The sequence below is a fragment of the Saccopteryx bilineata genome, chromosome 2 (genome assembly GCF_036850765.1).
Source record: "Saccopteryx bilineata isolate mSacBil1 chromosome 2, mSacBil1_pri_phased_curated, whole genome shotgun sequence".
Lineage (NCBI taxonomy): Eukaryota > Metazoa > Chordata > Mammalia > Chiroptera > Emballonuridae > Saccopteryx > Saccopteryx bilineata.
Genome location: NC_089491.1, coordinates 262,045,621 through 262,063,684, shown reverse-complemented (window position 1 = coordinate 262,063,684; position 18,064 = coordinate 262,045,621). Strand labels below are relative to the sequence as shown.

Here is an 18,064-nt window from a genome sequence, read left to right as displayed (position 1 = left end):
TCCATTATATAGATAGATCACATTTCGTTTGTCAGTTTCTGGACATTGGGTGGTTTTAACCTTTTGGCTATTACAGATAATACTGCTACAAATATTCATATACAAGTTTGTGTGGGCATATATTTTCATTTCTCTTGGGTAGATACCTGGGAGTGGTATTGCTGGGTCATGTGATGATATGTTTACTCATTGAGGACCTTCTAGACTGTTTTACATAGTGCTGAACTGTTTTCCATTCCAACCAGCAGTGTAGACGGACTCTGATTTCTCTACATTGTTATTATCTGTCTTTTTTTATTCTAGCCCCATAATGGTGTGAAGTGATGTTTTATTGTTTTGATTTTCACTTCCCTGATGGCTAAAAAGGTTGACCTTCTTTTCATATGCTCTTTTGATGTTTGTATATCTTCTTTGAATAAATATCTGTCTAGATTCCTTGCCCGTTTAAAAACTTGGTTTATTTTCCTCTTATTGAGTTGTAAAAGTTGTTTACCAGATACAGGACTTGCAGACAATCTTCTCCCATCATGTGGGTTTTCTTTGACTTTCTTGATAGAGAAACAGAAAACATTTAATTTTGATGAGGCCCACTTTATCTACTTTTTCTGCTTTTGTAAGATTTGTTTTCTGTAGTAGGTACATTGCAAAACTATTAGGTATATTTTAGTTTTCCAAATGTAAAATTATAGAAGATAGGATATTTTAAGAACTATATCGCCTCCAGAAGTCCTTTGCTGGAACTTAGCTAGGGGATCTCACCGCAGTGCTGCTTTTCATGGGGCTTCAGTCAGTTTATGTTTTTCTTGTAATTTTTTTTGCATGTTTCTGACTGGAGAGTTTTGAACTTAACAGAAAATTTAAAATAAAATCTCAACTAATGTTAAATAAAAGTTGAGAGGTAACATTTTGTAGGCCTTAGTGGTAGTCTGACCTCCAGTATCTTGTTACATTTTTAAAACCACTGTGCACAGTCATTTCGTATTATTCTGCATTCATCCAAAGACCATTATATGTTCCGTTTATGCAGATCAAGTCTTCCAGCCAAATGATCATAGTCAATGTGATAATGAAAGATGGGTCACCTTTGTCGTCTTTTTCCAACAGGTGTGGCAGATTCCAGAAAATGGGCTCACCCTTTCCCTGACCGAACCTGTGGTGATTTTAGAAGGCCACTCAAAGAGAGTTGGCATCGTGGCCTGGCACCCGACAGCCCGCAACGTGCTTCTTAGTGCAGGTAGGAGGAGCTTAGCAGTCCTCTCTTTTCCCCTTGTCATCACTTCTTGCAGCCCTTTTTGTGGAAGGAAGCGGCAGATGCGTTTGTGTGTGTAACAGTTTTGAAGCAGATCATTAGGAATGCCTGATGAGGTGCTGGGATGCACTGGGTCCCCAGCCGGCATGTGCGAGTGCTTGTGTTTCGTGGACTTTGACAGTCTTGTGGAAGGTACAGGCTTCCGCTTAGAAAAGTGAACAGATACATACTTACTTGCCTGTAATTTCAGCAGATTTATGATTCCTGGTAGGGCCCTCCATGGACCACAGTTCTTGTTATTCCCAGTGTAATAGAAAGAGCACAGGGGAACCAGGAGCCCTGGGTTCCAGCTCTGCTGTTGCTGCCAACTTTAGGGTGGTTCTGTTAGGCAAATATCCTCCGTCCTCCTAAGAAATACTTTCATTTTTCTCCTTATACAAGTGGTATGTTTATGTTATAGAGAACAGCTGTAAGCAAAATGAAGACAATTAAAATCCCTTGTAATCCCACACCCAGAGGGAACATCATTATTGCCACTTTGGTGTTTCTTTACGGAAGGTATTTCTGTGCACACACTTAAGTGATTTTAAACATGAGGATGGGTTCAGAGACTTTGCGTGGTTGTCTTTTTTTTTTTTTTTTTTTTTTTTAACAGAGACAGAGAGTCAGAGAGAGGGATAGATAGGGACAGACAGACAGGAACGGAGAGAGATGAGAAGCATCAATCATCAGTTTTTTGTTGCGACACCTTAGTTCATTGATTGCTTTCTCATATGTGCCTTGACCATGGGCCTTCAGCAGACCAAGTAACCCCTTGCTCGAGCCAGTGACCTTGGGTTCAAGCTGGTGAGCTTTGCTTAAACCAGATGAGCTCGCACTCAAGCTGGCGACCTCAGGGTCTCAAACCTGGGTCCTCTGCATCCCAGTCCGACGCTCTATCCACTGCGCCACTGCCTGGTCAGGCTGTGTTGTCTTTTTTTTTTTTTTTTTTGTATTTTTCTTAAGTTGGAAACAGGGAGGCAGTCAGACAGACTCCCACATGCGCCTGACTGGGATCCACCCGGCATGCCCACCAGGGGGCGATGCTCTGCCCATCTGGGGCATTGCTCTGCTGCAATCAGAGCCATTCTAGTGCCTGAGGCAGAGGCCACAGAGCCATCCTCAGCACCCGGGCAAACTTTGCTCCAGTGGAGCCTCGGCTGCGGGAGGGGAAGAGAGAGACAGAGAGGAAGGAGAGGGGGAGGGGTGGAGAAGCAGATGGGCGCTTTTCCTGTGTGCCCTGGCCGGGAATCGAAGCCGGGACTCCCACACGCCAGGCCGACGCTCTACCACTGAGCCAACCAGCCAGGGCCTGTGTTGTCTTTTTAATGTATCTTTTTAATTAAATGTTCTTCCTATGGTATTTTTAATGACTCTATAAATAGTCCATTGTCTGGATACCTCAGATTTTTAAGTCAGCCCCTTTATTTCTAGACTTTGAGGTGGTTTGTGATTTTTCACTGTTAAACCACTTTAGATTCCAAGTTTTATCTCGCAGAAATCTGTTTCTTTGTCTAAAATGTGAGATTTTATCTTTTTTTTTTTAAGAAGCAATACAGAGGGCAAGATGAGGCTCTGTGGGTGATAGGAATGCTCTATATCTAATGAACACACAGAGGTGTGTTGTAGAGCCAGTATGAAACCTGTATGATTTGTCACCCCAATACCTTCAGATTTAAAGAAATGTAATGAACGTATACTTCAAATGGGTGCATTGTGTTGTATATAAGTTATACCTTAATAAAATTGGGTTCTTAAAAAAGGAATACTAATGTTAGTGGTAGAGTTTTAAAGATCTTTCTCTTCTGACCTGTGGTGGCGCAGTGGATAAAGCGTCGACCTGGAAATGCTGAGGTCGCCGGTTCGAAACCCTGAGCTTGCCCGGTCAAGGCACATATGGGAGTTGATGCTTCCAGCTCCTCCCCCGTCTCTCTCTCCTCTCTCTGTCTCTCTCTCTCCTCTCTAAAATGAATAAATAAAATAAAAATTAAAAAATTAAAAAAAAAAAATAAAGATCTTTCTCTTGACCAGTGGAAACCAGGGGAGCAGTTCAATTTTTAACTGGGAATAAAGGGTATTTATGATACAGTGAATTAAATTAAAAAGTTAATGCCAGTTACCTATTGAAACCAAAGGCTAGTTTTCAAAAAGACACTATATAGGATTCTCTTTTTTTTTAAATCACAATTGACTATACCTGGGAACCCTTGTAATGTTCTACTCAGAACCTCAGTCTGATAAGGAGAGAAAACGATTCCGAAGGTGGAATTCCGTCATGGAACACTTCCTGCTCCTCTCCTCACTGAGGTCAAATTTAATAGTGTTAGCAGCACACGGATCCCCGCGCTCCCATTTACAAGCAAAGGCAAATGGTTGGTTGCAGCATTCTGTATTTTTAAAGACTGTGTGACCATCCTCAGTGGCTGACGTTACCTGTTTGCCTGTGATGAACAAGGCAGAGGGAGGCTCAGGTTTCCACCCAGGAGTTCCATTCCAGCTTTTCATACTGTTGTGCAGTTTTCTTATTTTTCTTCATCTTTAATATAATGTCCTGTAAGCAACAAATGATGCTCTTTTTTAAAGGGTCTCAGGGTCTTGGGCAGACCCTGGAGGGAAGGATGCTGATGAGTGGAGGCGTTGTGGCTAACAGTGTGGCCTCTTTGGGGACAGTTTCTGACTCTCTGTGCCTGTGTGATTACAGTTTGGGCTTCTCAAATCAGGCCAGTCTTGACCTGTTTTTCCTTCTCCTCTAAAGATAAAGATCTGTTATGAGCAGATGGTTAGGCCAGTCCTTGCCTTTCCTTTCTACTTAACCATATTGAGCTTTCACCCAAGACCCTGTTGTACATTAAGTTGGATAGCCTGCCATCCACCATTTTTGCTGAGTGTCCTAAACAGTTATTAAATCTCTTTATTTTTAGTTCCTCTGGAGAGGAAATAATCCTTCTGGTGCTTGTTTTACTAGAAAAGGAAACTGACAATTACTTGGAGTCTACCAGCCCAATTAACTCTTAAAAAAAACATAGGGTTCTATTTTCTACAGTTCTTTGTTTTGTTTGGTTGTTATTTTAATTTGTTTCATATGAACCCAAACTTAACAAGCTTTATTTTTCCTTTAACACTAATTTTTTTTTTTAATACAAATGTCTTTCTTTTTTGTCACTTCGAGTTTTAACTCCTATTAAGTAGGGCCTCTTGTCAGCACCTTTCAGTGCACATCTCTAGTTTTCACAAATGTGTTGTTGTACAGGTAGTTCTAATAACGGGGGGTGTGGTTGTGCTTGCTCATAGGCTGTGACAATGCCATCATCATCTGGAATGTGGGCACAGGGGAGGCCCTGATAAACTTGGACGATATGCACTCGGATATGATTTTCAATGTAAGCTGGAACCGGAATGGCAGTCTGATCTGCACGGCGTCCAAAGATAAGAAAGTGAGAGTAATCGACCCTAGGAAACAAGAGATTGTTGCTGTAAGTATTCTTCGGACAGACTCCAGTATTTGCAGCACCTCAGTGCATGTGAACTGCCTGCTTTTTCAGCAGGGTCCGGAGGGGCTGTGTATCCTGGTCAGTGGACCCTTTCTGTGTACAAGTGTCTGTGAGTCAGAAAAGGCTTGTACAGGCTTCTGTCTCAGTCAGGTTTCTCTTCAGAGTTGTACATTTCCAGCTTTTACAAACCTAGTCTTATCTCTCAGTTGGTGACCATTTTTCACAAAGAAACAAAGTCTTTATAAAGTTTTTATCAGTTCACTAGAGTCTTTAAGAGTTGATAAATCTAGATCAGCTAACCCAAACAGGTAAAACTGCATTCTTGGCTTAGTTCTGAATATTGGTTAATTGATCCCCATCCTGTTCCAAAATGACTGTTCAAGTGCCTCACAAAGATGCAACAGGTCCTTTCAATAGCTCAGTCTCTGCCACCTAAACTAGGCCTCAGCAACATCACACATCATGACAAAAGATGGACGTTTGGAACATTAATCAGGGCTGAAACTGCAAGTGTTGCATCCAAGAATACCTGACGTCAGCCCCTTCTGAGGTCACAAATTGCCTTTCTCTGAGATGTGGCAGTTCTTTGGCCATACTACTTCTCAAGAGTTGGGCAGCAATCGTAGCTGGTAATTGTTGAGCCCTGGGGACTTGCCTGGCCCTAAGTGAGGTGCTTTCTCCACTAGAGCCTTCCAGGGGATGGTACTAGTGCACTCACTGAACATGTAAGGTTGGGGAAAGGGCTAACTAGACTAGACTCTGTCCTGTGAAATCGGTAGAAACTGTGGGGTATATCCAGCCTTAAGGCTATTAGTATCTTCTTGAGAAACACTATTTGTGGCAGCCCTCTCCTCTGTGTTTTGGGTTGGTAGCAGGGCGGCAGGGTGGAAGGACTTGAGGCTTTGAGTCAAGTCCTGACACTGCTAACCTAAGCCGAGGGACCTTGACCAAATCACTTAATGTCTCTTCGTTTTCTCATGTGGGGAGGGGAGGCGGTCATTAATATCTCCCCCCTTATACACACACACACACACACACACACACACATACACACCCTTGATTAACACGAATGACATGTGGAGTGCGGTTGTGTTTGGCATATGGGCCCTCACCCTCCACCCCACCATCTTTTTTGCAGTTTGAATGTGTGTAATGTGCTCTTTGCTCCCTGTCCTCCAGGAGAAGGAGAAAGCACACGAAGGAGCACGGCCCATGCGAGCCATCTTCCTGGCCGACGGCAATGTCTTCACCACTGGTTTCAGCCGCATGAGTGAGCGGCAACTGGCCCTCTGGAATCCGGTATGCCTCCTCCCAGTCTTCTACCAGCTTACACTTGAGCTCTCTGTCTTTTCTGATGGGTCTTTGCATTGGTGCATAGATTATGGGGTTCTTAGTGTAGTTTTCTGAACTCCCACTTGTCTTAAATTGTATGCGAAGTTTTCATCCTCACTAGAGATTTATCCACAAATGTCTTTCAAAAATCCATTTGTGATGCTCCCAAGGAGTTGGTGTTTACTATTTTTTAAAAAGAATGCTGAGGAATCCAGATTTGGGAAATGAGGTCTAAGCTTAGTTACATTTTATAAAGAATATGATCAAATGTCTAAATCCAAGTAGTCATGCTTGGAAAGATGTTCACAATCACTTAAGGGGAGAAGGCACTAACCTGCATATACTGCATGATCCCACTCTGTGCGTGGGATTTCTGGGAGGAAATAGTCCAAAGTGTTTTTGGTTTCTGCCACACACTGGACTGTGGGATGATGGCATATGGGAAGACTATATTCTTCCTTGTAACTTTTTAAAGAATATACATTTATTTTGTAATAAAAAAATACTTTTTAACAAGAAAAGTCACAAAGTTATTAAAATCAAGTGTTATTCATCATAAAATTCATACAACTCCTCATCCATATGAAAAAGCAGGAAATGCAAGTAAAAAATCCCCTATAACCACAGTATAAGATGCACCCAGTTTTTAGATCCCAAATTTTTTGAAAAAGGGTGCATCTTATACATGGAGAAATATGGTACATTGTTCAAACTTTCCTTATTCTAGGGAAATGGCTCACTTAATTAGGGGTAAAAGAGTGCATAGTAAGGTTACAAAGGTTTATCTTTAAAATGTGTGTATATATATATTTTTTTCAGAAAAATATGCAGGAACCAATTGCCCTTCATGAAATGGACACTAGCAATGGGGTGTTGCTGCCTTTCTATGACCCTGACACCAGTATCATTTACTTATGTGGAAAGGTAAACTAATTTTGATGTTTAATATTAAATTTAATCCTGTGGCAGGAAAAGTTTATCCTTCAGAAATTTAGTAGATAGACAATGCATTATGTCATTTTAATTAATTTGATATGTGTATCTTAAGCTAAAATAAGGACAGATGATTTTGTGTTTTAGGGGAGACTGGACAGTTTGTAACTTGCCAGATGTATGGTAATCACATACCATGTTTTTGGTACTTTTGACTGAAGCAGGTGGGCTGGGCCATTGGGACAGGGTTGATGGGAACTTCGCTTGGGCACTCGAGGGAGATAAAGAATCCATGCTGATGTTTTGTTTTATTTTAAATTTATTTTTTACATGCTGGTGTTACAGGAAGACCTGGTAGTGCTGTGTGACTGGTGAGTTTAGATTTAATTGGTATCAGGAATCACATAATGCTGAAGTGTACTGGCTAGTCCTAGATTGGTATTTACTATTTAACGACATGCCATGCACTTTTTTTTTCAATTGATATTATAAAGGGAGGGAAAACGAGGCAGGAACATTGATCTATTCCTATATAAGCCCTGATTGGGAGCCGAACCGGCAACTTCTGTGCTTTGGGACGACACTAACCAACTGGGCCATCTGGACAGGGCCAGGCCATGCACTCTGAAAGAGAGCAGTGCTTCTGGGATGTGAGCTTTTGAGGGCCTCAAGGCTCTCCAGAGGGTTCTTGTTCCTGGAATTCAGTGTAGGGCCCTGGGCTTGAAAACATGTGGCCTGATTAAAGTTTCAGGAAGTGACAGTTGTTACAGGAAGACCCTATACTGATATCAAAAAAATTTTCCTCCTGCCTAATGATCTCTGCCTAACTTAACCATTGGTGGCCTTATTATTCTTTCATTTTAGTAGGTGGCAACCTCCATGTTATTCTTTTGTAGGTTCACTTTTCCTTAGAAATTAGTATAGTTGAAATAAATGAATTAATGAAAACAGATTGATGTTGTCCCTTAAGCATGTTCTACTCCTTCTCGTGGTTGATTGAACTGCTTTACATTTTTATATAGGTCACTTACTCAGAAACCCAGATCTTGTCTGTTTCCTTGAAAGTCATTTCACTTCAGATTTTAACAGCTGCCATGGGCTGCATCAAAACAAACAGGAGAAAGTCACTCAGAGGTTGTTAACCCAGGTGCACAATTACTCAGTGTGCAGAGAACAGAGAGTGTGCACTTAGCTTCTTTTGCTTCGGTTTTATTTATATGATTGAAACAAATGGAAATCATGAAGACAGAGAGGGTTGTTAGGGTGTGATACCACCTAGCTATTTATGTCTTCCTGTGTGTATGTGTTCATATACATATGTCATGTTCATATATGTGTGTGTGTGTCTATATTTATATCTTCTATGATACAGAATTGACTTCATTGTTTAGGTTGGTATAACTGACAGTTATTTATACTTAGAAAGACTAGCTTATGCTTCAGATCTTTTAAAAAATCTGACCATTCTGAGCAAGATTATTGTAGAATTTTATACATTGCAGTGAGATAGTAAACCTTGTGAAGTTAAAGGATATTCACTAAAACTAAAGTTTCTTAATTAGGAAAAGCTTAGGTTTTATTAGTACCTGATTCTCAGGTGTCAGTGCCTCCAGCTCTGAACGACACTGTTCTGTGCCAGCGAATGACTCACATCAATAGTTGCCTCTCTCAGCAGCCTCCTGGTCTTGTTTGTCTGTTGAAGTTGGATTGTGGTGCAGTTACTTGGCAGAGGTGTTAACATTTTTGTCCTGACTCTGACTTGGTGTCCGGGCTCTGGGGATTTACATTGAGACTTCAGTAGGATATAGAGGAGACTGTTTAGAGCAGTGGTTTTGAACCCTTTTCCACTTGGGGACCTGTTAAAGTGGGGACCGCTAAGGCAGGAATCACCCTGAGCATAAGTGAATTCAAGTGAGATCATTGGATCTCTAATCTTACAGCATCAGGGTGGTTAACTCATTTGCAGACTGATTCACGGACTGGTCCGTGGACCGGCAGTTGCAAAGCACTGATCTAGAGGGCATGCTAGTGTTTGATGAGTGAGGCTTCCTCTGCTGGATGAGAAACAGTCGTTCTTTGGGCAAGTATCTTAGGAGGAAGAAAAGGTCCACTGCTGTAGCAGAGTCCTAGTTACTTCTGGGTTTCTAGGGGAGAGAGACACCCACTGAAATCAGGTATTTCAGTTAATGGTAAACATAAACTTGTCTCCGATTTCTTGTAGGGTGACAGCAGTATCCGCTATTTTGAGATCACGGACGAATCCCCATATGTCCACTACCTCAACACATTCAGCAGCAAGGAGCCTCAGAGAGGGATGGGTTACATGCCCAAGAGGGGACTCGATGTTAACAAGTGTGAGATTGCCAGGTAAAGAGTCGGCATTGTGGAGTGCAGAGATTGCTCTTCTGTGTTCTCCAGAGCAGCACAACTGCATGCAGTACTGTGGTGCCCAGTCTTTCTGCCCTGGTGTGTGCTACAGAACAGTGTCTTATTTCCTGCCCATGCTTAGACACGGGGAGTTTTAGAGCAGGGAGGACTTAAAATCTGACTTAAATCTAATCATGCCTCTCTCCGTTCTTCAGATTATATAACTTGAAGTGCAGCAGTTAAGTGGCTTAGCCTGAGTGTATTGGACACTTACTTGAATAGTGAAACTGTCTTGTCTTTGGGCTGAGGCTGTGGCAGTGTGCCCTGGGGGGAGGACGAACCAGGTTCCAAACTGGATTGTGGACCCCATGGGTCCTAAACTAGACAGGCCAAAGACCTACATTGGGGTGCTGGGGTAGGGTCACTTGATTTGGGAAGTATTATAGAATTCCTGCCTCTCCGTACTACCATGGATTTTTTAAAATGTATATTCCATAATGCAAAGTGGCTTCATAGGCAGCAGACTCTTTCCTCATACTAGTCAGTGTAAGATATGCAGGAGATCACTGACCAATGAGCCTTATTAACAACAGAACAAGCAGCACCACATTACGAGGGATAAGGTCCTCACACACGTTATGCAACACTTGACTTTATGGTCGTTGGTTAAAGTATGCTGTTTTGGTCATACAATTGTAAAGTAATTGACACATCTTTAAAAATAAGAATTTTTAAGGCCTTCTTTATGTTAATAAGTATATATATTTTTTATTTGTTTTATTTTTCTGAAGTTGGAAACGCAGAGGCAGTCAGACAGACTCCTGCATGCGCCCGACCAGGATCCACCCGGCACGCCCACCAGGGGCGATGCTCTGCCCATCTGGGGCGTTGCTCTGTTGCAACCAGAGCCATTCTAGCGCCTGAGGCAGAGGCCATAGAGCCATCCTCAGTGCCTGGGCCAACTTTGCTCCAGTGGAGCCTTGGCTGCGGGAGGAGAAGAGAGAGAGAGGAAGGAAAGGGGGAGGGGTGGAGAAGCAGATGGGCGCTTCTCCTGTGTGCCCTGGCCGGGAATCGAACCCGGGACTCCTGCACACCAGGCCGACGCTCTACCACTGAGCCAACCAGCCAGGGCTAGTATATATATTTTTTAATACATTCAACTCTCTATAGCTGGAGTAATGAAGGAAAGTTCCCAGATAATTCAAAATTGTGGTTTAAACTAAATCAGTCAAAATGTGCTTCAGAATATATTGAATTTGAATTTAAGATGACATTCAGTATTGGAGAACACATTTATTTTATTGTCAGTCGAAAGTTGAAAAGGTCATAAAATTGTTCAGGAGTCCTCCTGTTTATTGTGTCTGAGCATTCATTGTGTTGGGCACAGCCTAGTAGGTTGCCTGGGCGCCTCTCGTAGCTTTCAACAGCCCTGTGGGGCAGGGGTTGTTGCCTCCCTTTGACGCTGCGGATCCCGGCTGGGGGAGGGGGCGGCGCTGAGGCATTGTAGTGGTTGAGCTGGGAGTCAAAGCTGGGCCCCATCTCCACTCCACTGACTGCAGAGGTCTCGTCCTCTGTGTTCCTACTCTTTCCACATCCGTGATAATTTCAAATTTTTAAGTGTTAAATATGCTGTGGTTTGCTTGGATGCAAAATTTTTCATTCCTCAGATTTTCTTTTCATTTAAAAAGATCATTTTTACACTTAAAATATTTGCTCACTACAGATTAGTAGAAGACCTGGCATCCAGGTCATAGATAGATACTATTTGATACGCAGGGGCTTGTGCTCGTTTGTCTGTGGACCCTGGTGATTTCTCACAAAGGAATCGGTGGTGGTGGTGGTATTTCCACCACAGCCGCTCTGTCCCCAGGAAGTTGGAATTTGACTGTCACCATCTCATGTAGATCCACTCCCAGGTCTTGTTTCCAGTGCACCATTTCCTAATGTAGCTGCTCTCAGCTTCCGTTTTCTCCTCTGTAAACTGGGAGTCCTGAGTCCGGCCTGCTCCACGGGTGGGACAGCGTGGTGATGGACAGGCACTTCATAACCCACATGGCATTGCAGAAAGGCAGTTGTTATTGAGATGTTTACTTGGCCTCCTGTTTCACTTAATGCAACTTTGCCTTTATTTCCCTTTTGAAGATTCTTCAAACTTCATGAGAGAAAGTGTGAGCCTATCATCATGACTGTTCCAAGGAAGGTAAGTGCCCAGTTTTCTAAGCAATCTGTGTTTAAAAAAGTTTTTTAAAATCCCCACTTTACTTCTGTACCTAAGGGTTTCCCCAAAATGTCTTTTATAGTCAGATCTTTCTTTTATAGTCGGACCTTTTCCAAGATGATCTGTACCCTGACACCGCGGGGCCCGAGGCAGCACTGGAGGCGGAAGAGTGGTTTGAGGGGAAGAATGCCGATCCCATCCTCATCTCCTTGAAGCACGGATACATTCCAGGCAAAAACAGGGACCTCAAGGTGGTCAAGAAGAACATTCTGGATAGCAAGCCTACAGCAAACAAGAAGTGTGACCTGATCAATGTCCCCAAGAAAACCGCAGATATGACCAGCATGGTAAGGACTGCAGGATGTGGAGGGGTGTGCTTGGCTGGCTCAGGCTTGGTCCTCTTGAAAGTTACTTCCAGTCCTGGGCACTGCTCAGTGCTGTCCCAACAGTGGACAGAGGGGCTTTCGGTAAATGGTAACATGTACTATTTATAAGAATCTCCTCAGTCATGACATTGAAATTGTGGCCACTTTTGGCTCCTGTAGCTCTTTTTATAATAACAGTCTGCTGTGGTCTTTGCGATTAAACCGGAGCCCCTTGAGTTTTTCTTAAGTGTCTTTTCCCAAACTGTAAACCTTGCCCATCTCTGATTTGAGTAGAACAAAACATGGAGGGCATGGGCCACAGATGCTGGGACGAGAAGGTCCTGGGAAAGAGGGCGTAACAGGTGGGTTCAGATGTTGGCAAGTGTTTGAATGACAGAAGGATCTGGCGGTGAGTGGGTACTTAGCCACAAAGATGATCTCAGGCATCTTGGCAAGAACCATTGCAGTGGAGTGTGGACACCGCATCCTAAGTTGAAGACCTGTGTGGCCACTGGAGAGTGCTGCTCCTGGGGGAGTGGGTTCGAGCCTGGAAGGCCAGGACGCAGGAATTGACGGGCTGTTGGAGCAGAGTGCCTGGGAGCGGGGCGGGGTGGTGAGTCATCAGTGGGAAGGTAAGCGGAATACAGGGGCAAAGTACCAGGAGGAGCCGGCGTTGCAGCCATGACAAGGAAGCCATGTGGATGTAGCATCATGGACTTCGGTGATTGCAGGTTTCCAAAGGAATCATTTTCACATGGACGAGGCAGGCAGGGCGAGGGATTTAGCTCCCAAGAGGGCCCCTCCCTGGGAGATGGTCGGAGCTCCGTGGCCTCTGGAAGTTCTCCCTCACCCTGGTCACAGAGAAGTCACGTCTGGGGGAATTGCATGTTAGTGTGGCCTTGAAGGACTCAGTCTTGTGGTGCAGTTTAATTGTGTCCTGACACTGTCCCGGCCCGTGACAGGCACAGGGTTAGGAACAGCACTGGGATGTGCTGTTGTTTTGTTGGGGGCGTCCGATGGACCGACCAGCATTAGTAACTTGCTTGTCAGGCCCAGTCTGGCGGCTATGGTATGCCGCTTCCAAAGTGGAAAATTCTAATACCTTATAATTCTCAACTGCATTGAACTTTGTTTCCTGCTTTTTAGTCACCCTCTTTCCCTCTTTTCTTTTTTTGTTTCCTTAGCAAAATGAAGCCAAGTTGGATGAGATTTTAAAAGAGATAAAATCTATAAAAGACACAATCTGCAATCAAGATGAGCGTATTTCCAAGTTAGAACAGCAGATGGCGAAGATTGCCGCCTGAAGGCCCACCCCACCCTCAATGGGAGCAAGAACCTGTGCTTGGTATCTGGTTGCTGGTGTGGTCCCCGGGAGGGCGAGAGGGAGGCACTGCTGTGTGGAGACATTCATTTCAGATCTGTCGCCCAGTGATAGCCACCTTCCAGTGAGAACTCAATTCGTCTCCCAAATTTGCAGAAACAGAATGTGATTTAAAAGCTGAGCTTTTTATCAGAAAGCTTTTTTGATGTTTTAAGTGTTATATGTGACTTGTTGGGACTTTTAAAAGACAAAAGTGCTACTTTTAAAATCCAAGATACTCTGAATTTTAGAAAATCAACCAATTCTGATTCAGTGTTGTGCCCAAGTACCTTTTTTTTTTAACAAATAGGGACCAATGCCACATTGCTTTTTATATTTCTTATTTTTTTTAATGTTGCCAAAACCAAAAGTAGCTTTTTTTCTTTGTATTTTGCTACTTTGCAGTATTTGTGTGTTTTTTTCCTTAATTTGAAAGGGACAGCACTGTGTATGTTTATAAACTAAATGAAGATATTATTTTGTATAAACTTTCATCTGAGAACAATCAGAGCAGTAGCCGCATCATGCTGGCTCGTTTGCAGCACAAACCTGGTCATCTTAGTGACTGTTCACAAGGAAGACTTGAAAAATCATGTGGATTCACATGACCACCCCTCTCATTTCATTGAGTCTTCTGATTAGAAAGTGCCCATCGATCATTTTCTTTTCCTTTCTCTTCTCTAGAAAGTGGGTGGTTGTACCAGAATGGAATTTTGCTTCTTGGTCATCTTGTGCTTCAGATGATTATAATCTAACCTAAACTAGCATGTGTTTCTGCAGTTTTGTTACACACAGTAGCCTCTGTTGTTTTCATTACTTAAGACATTGTGTTTCAGGTTTCCGTCAATACTAACAAGGTGCCCGGGGCAGGAAGACATGCGCACTGTGGAGCGTTCCTTCTTGCCCACTTCAGCAGCTTGCCTGGCTCTCGTGTACAGTGGGGGACTCAAAACTAGGAACTTGGAGGGGAGTGTGGGTCCCGCATGATCCTCTGCTTTCCTGCATGCCCCATGCTGTCCCCGTGCTGTGCCAGAGGAAGAAGTGGCTCTCTGTGCCACCAGAGCGCCTGCCCTTCCCTCTTCCTCGCACAGGCAGTCCCCCCCCCCTCAGGGCTCCCCAGCTGTTCCTTTCTCCTTCCTGCCTTTCAGCCCTAATGGCATTCAGCTAAGGTGAGGCCGGAGGGTGCTATTGAATACTGAGACTGAGGGGAATGGCCTAGAATGAATCAAGACCAGGAGCGCAGATCTCTGCTGTCGCTTTAATGTGCACAAATGTGTTCCTTTGCACCCTGCACACTAACTAACCTGCTCCGCCCCTCAGCTCGGGTCCAGGCTGAGTCAGAGACTGAGCTCTGGTCCCCACCTCCATTCCGGGGTTAGCTAGGACTTCTCTCCATTTTCATTTTGTCATATTGCATGTTTGAGAAACAAGTTTTAGGGAGTCTGTTTTGTAAGGAGTGTCTGAGCGTGAAACGTACAGTGCCATTGGGACCACGATGGGAACTCGTTTGCACTTGCCCATGTTGGTGGGGTGGGGACTGGCTGGAAGCCTCTGACATAGGGACCCAGAGGGGGCAGAGTGAGGACAGTGGGTTGGAATGCGCAGCCAAGCCAGGGGTGATGTCTGCATAGCGATGGTACCATGTTCTTAACAGATACTGGGATCGCTCTCTCCATAATTTCAGGGCATCTGAATGTTCGGTGTGGTTTTGTGTGTGTGTGTATGTGTGTGTTTTTAATACTGAAGTGGATAATGAGACATAAAGAAGACAGTAATCACAGTGACTTACATTCAAACCTGTATGTGTTTCTTTATCAGCAATGTAATCTGCTGAGGACCTTCATTTTTAAGATTCAGAAATGTTTTAAGGTTCTGATGTCAAATATAAGTAAACAAACTTGTTGCTGATGGTGGTGTAACACCATAGGGAATGTGGTTCAGAGAGAAGAGGGAGGGCAAGGGAGAGTTCCCCTGATCTTAGTGTGTAGCTTAGGACCTATTTAATGACGGATGCCCAGCCAGGCTCAGAGGCACGCCTGAAGCATTGTGGACTGTTTTCCCTGTTTCGTCTTTTTTTTTTTTAAGCCTTGCTATCCCAGAGGAGAACCAGTGAATTACTTCTAGATCGGCTCTTATAGAGCGGCCATAGTATTCTGTCAAAACACTTGCTTCCATTTTCAAAGATAAAAAAACAATTGATTACAAATTGGTGTCCGTGTTTATTTCACACCTCAGTGGTCTCTGAGACCACCCACACCCCTCTGTCTGTCACAGCTCCTTTGACTCCGTGGACCCAGCCCGGTGACATTGACCTCTACAAAGGTAAGTATGAGAGCAGTGTGGGTGGGCCGCTCCGCCCCCGGGGAGGGGACCTGTACTGAGGTCTAGGAGAGTACTTCCCGGCCAGGTTCCAGCAGGCCTGGATGTTTGCTGCTGCCCAAAGCCTTCACCAGGGGTGTGGCCTGTGCAGACATCCGATTCAGTGTATCCCTTTCCTTATCTTGAAAGAGTGATGAGAATTTTATTCCGGTATAGATGAGAGAAGGGCTGTGTCTGGCCCCTCAAGGAGCGCACACTGCACAGCTGCCGTTGTTACAACTATGAGCAGATTCCCTGGTGGGGCCTTTGAATGCATATATATATATTTTTTTTTTAGTAGAAAGAAAATTCTCTTAGGTTGGCTGTGATTTTTCATCCCAGCAGAAGGTTCAGGGTCACTTGAATGTCATGGCCTTTTTTCAAGGGCTTCCCTTTTTGCACTAAAACATCATCTCATGACATTTCAGTGACCGTGGCAAAGAATTTCCCGCTGCTCAGTTTTTCTAAATGGTTGTGAATATGATGGACCACTTGGCACCCAGCCTCCTTCCTCAGATGCCTCCTCCTAGAGTTCCCTAGTCCTCGAGAATGGCAGCCAGGGCCGTTGGCAGATGGCCTCTGCAGCCCCTCACTGCTCAGAGCCGGGTGGCGTGGGAGACGCGTGGTCTGGGTTGTTTACAACTGACTAGGCTGCTCATTTGGCACCTTTCTTCTTTGGCAGAAGACCTTGGTGGCCCCAGATGACCAGTCAGACTCTGTCAAGGGAGAACTTCCCCTTTTTAAAGGTGACTTCCCTTGCTATACTTGGTACTGTGTCCAGAAGAACTCTTGGCTCTTGAAAATCTGTTAACTCTTAAGTGACCCGCTCTCTTGCTGTTGCTACATTAGAATGTCATACAGCCATCACTGGGCCATACCTGAGTCATTGTCATAAACACGCCTTATTCAATGAGACATACTTTCCCAACCTGGATAGTGCCCATTGCCCCCCTCCCCCAATAAAACAAAAAAAAATGTCCTTCCAATTTGCTTAGAGGGAGTCTATGCAAATTGGTACAACCTTTCTAGAAAGTATATAGTGTGGCAGAAGTCTTAAATGTTATTATGTTTGACCCAGGGTTTTCACCTCGGCATTCTGTCCCAATGAGACTAATGGGAGATATAGTCAAGAATTAGAAGAATAAAAATTAGTTCAGTAGGGTAGGTTACTTTGCTTGTCACATGTGCCGTAATACTGGGTAGTTATTATTTCAGGGTATTGGATATCTACCACCAAGTATGTATATTCCAAGGGCCCCACAGTGAACTCCTGTTACCAGTGTCATCAGAAAAGTAAAATCTGTGTTTAAAAAGGAATTCTCTCCAACTTTCTGCTGTGAAGTCACTTTGAGGTGAATGACATTAGTTGGCTTATGAAAGTACTTTTTCAAAAGCAAGATGGGGGTGGGGTGTCAGGTCCATTAGACCTATTTATACAAACATAAAAGACCAGAAGTTTTAGTCAGGAAAAGGCCTAGCTGCATGACCTTGAATAAAAATGAATAAAGTAGAATAACCACTCCTGGTGAGATAATTTTGACAAGTCCTTTTAAGGGTATATGCATATACACTATCCATTTATGTGTATTGTAGAATAAGTGCCACCGATTGAAACATAAATTAGTAATGCATTAAAACAAGCATCACAGATCAGTGGTGGGAAGGAAATGGGGTAGCTACATACGGTAGCTCTGGGTGCAGGGACTCCTCTGACTGAGCCTTCCAGTGACAGGCACTTTCTTAAGTCAATAATTAAACTTTTTTTTCAAATTTAGAAATTTGAAAAAAATAAGTTCCTTAAATACACGTCAGACTGGGGAAAACATTTTAAATCCCAAAGCAATGGAATAAATCACAGAGGAAAAGATAGCTTGACAACATGAAAGTCAAATTATGTAAGACTAAGATGTCAAAAAGTGAAGGTCATGCAAACTAGGAGATAGATTTTCATTATGATACAGGGCAATATATTTAAATTTATTGATTTTAGAGAAAATTATTTTTGCATTCATTTATTGGTTGATCCTTGTATGTGTCCTGACTGGGGATTGAACCTGCAGCCTTGGTATATCAGGACAACGCTCTAACCAACTGAGCTGCTTGGCCAGAGCCTAGTGCAATATATTTTAATATAGTTAATCTCAATCCCAGCTGCCACCTCTAATTGAAATGGGGAGGATATCACCTCCCTGGTGGGATGTGTTCAATTTTAAGTCCCAAAGGACTGATGTGCAGATAACAGCACTCCCAGCCCACCCCACAAATTCAGTTCACCAGCAAATGGTTTATCACAGGCTTAGAGGTGCAAGGACTTTGCTAGGAGATCCTCGGCACAGTGGGCTTTGTGAACTT

The 18,064-nt window shown here is 43.6% G+C and overlaps 1 protein-coding gene across 3 annotated transcripts in view; it reads left to right on the top strand.

Moving 5' to 3' along the window:
* Nucleotides 1–15,560, top strand: part of CORO1C (coronin 1C) — a 94,450-nt gene extending 78,890 nt beyond the window's left edge. For all 3 annotated transcript variants that reach the window (XM_066260328.1, XM_066260325.1, XM_066260327.1), the window contains 8 exons: nucleotides 1,105–1,234; nucleotides 4,580–4,761; nucleotides 5,959–6,078; nucleotides 6,931–7,035; nucleotides 9,266–9,411; nucleotides 11,554–11,611; nucleotides 11,731–11,976; nucleotides 13,179–15,560. In XM_066260328.1, coding sequence (XP_066116425.1) covers nucleotides 1,105–1,234; nucleotides 4,580–4,761; nucleotides 5,959–6,078; nucleotides 6,931–7,035; nucleotides 9,266–9,411; nucleotides 11,554–11,611; nucleotides 11,731–11,976; nucleotides 13,179–13,298 — 1,107 coding nt within the window. In that variant the 3' untranslated portion in view covers nucleotides 13,299–15,560. The remainder of the gene's footprint in view (nucleotides 1–1,104; nucleotides 1,235–4,579; nucleotides 4,762–5,958; nucleotides 6,079–6,930; nucleotides 7,036–9,265; nucleotides 9,412–11,553; nucleotides 11,612–11,730; nucleotides 11,977–13,178) is intronic.
* The last annotated feature ends 2,504 nt before the right edge of the window (nucleotides 15,561–18,064 follow it).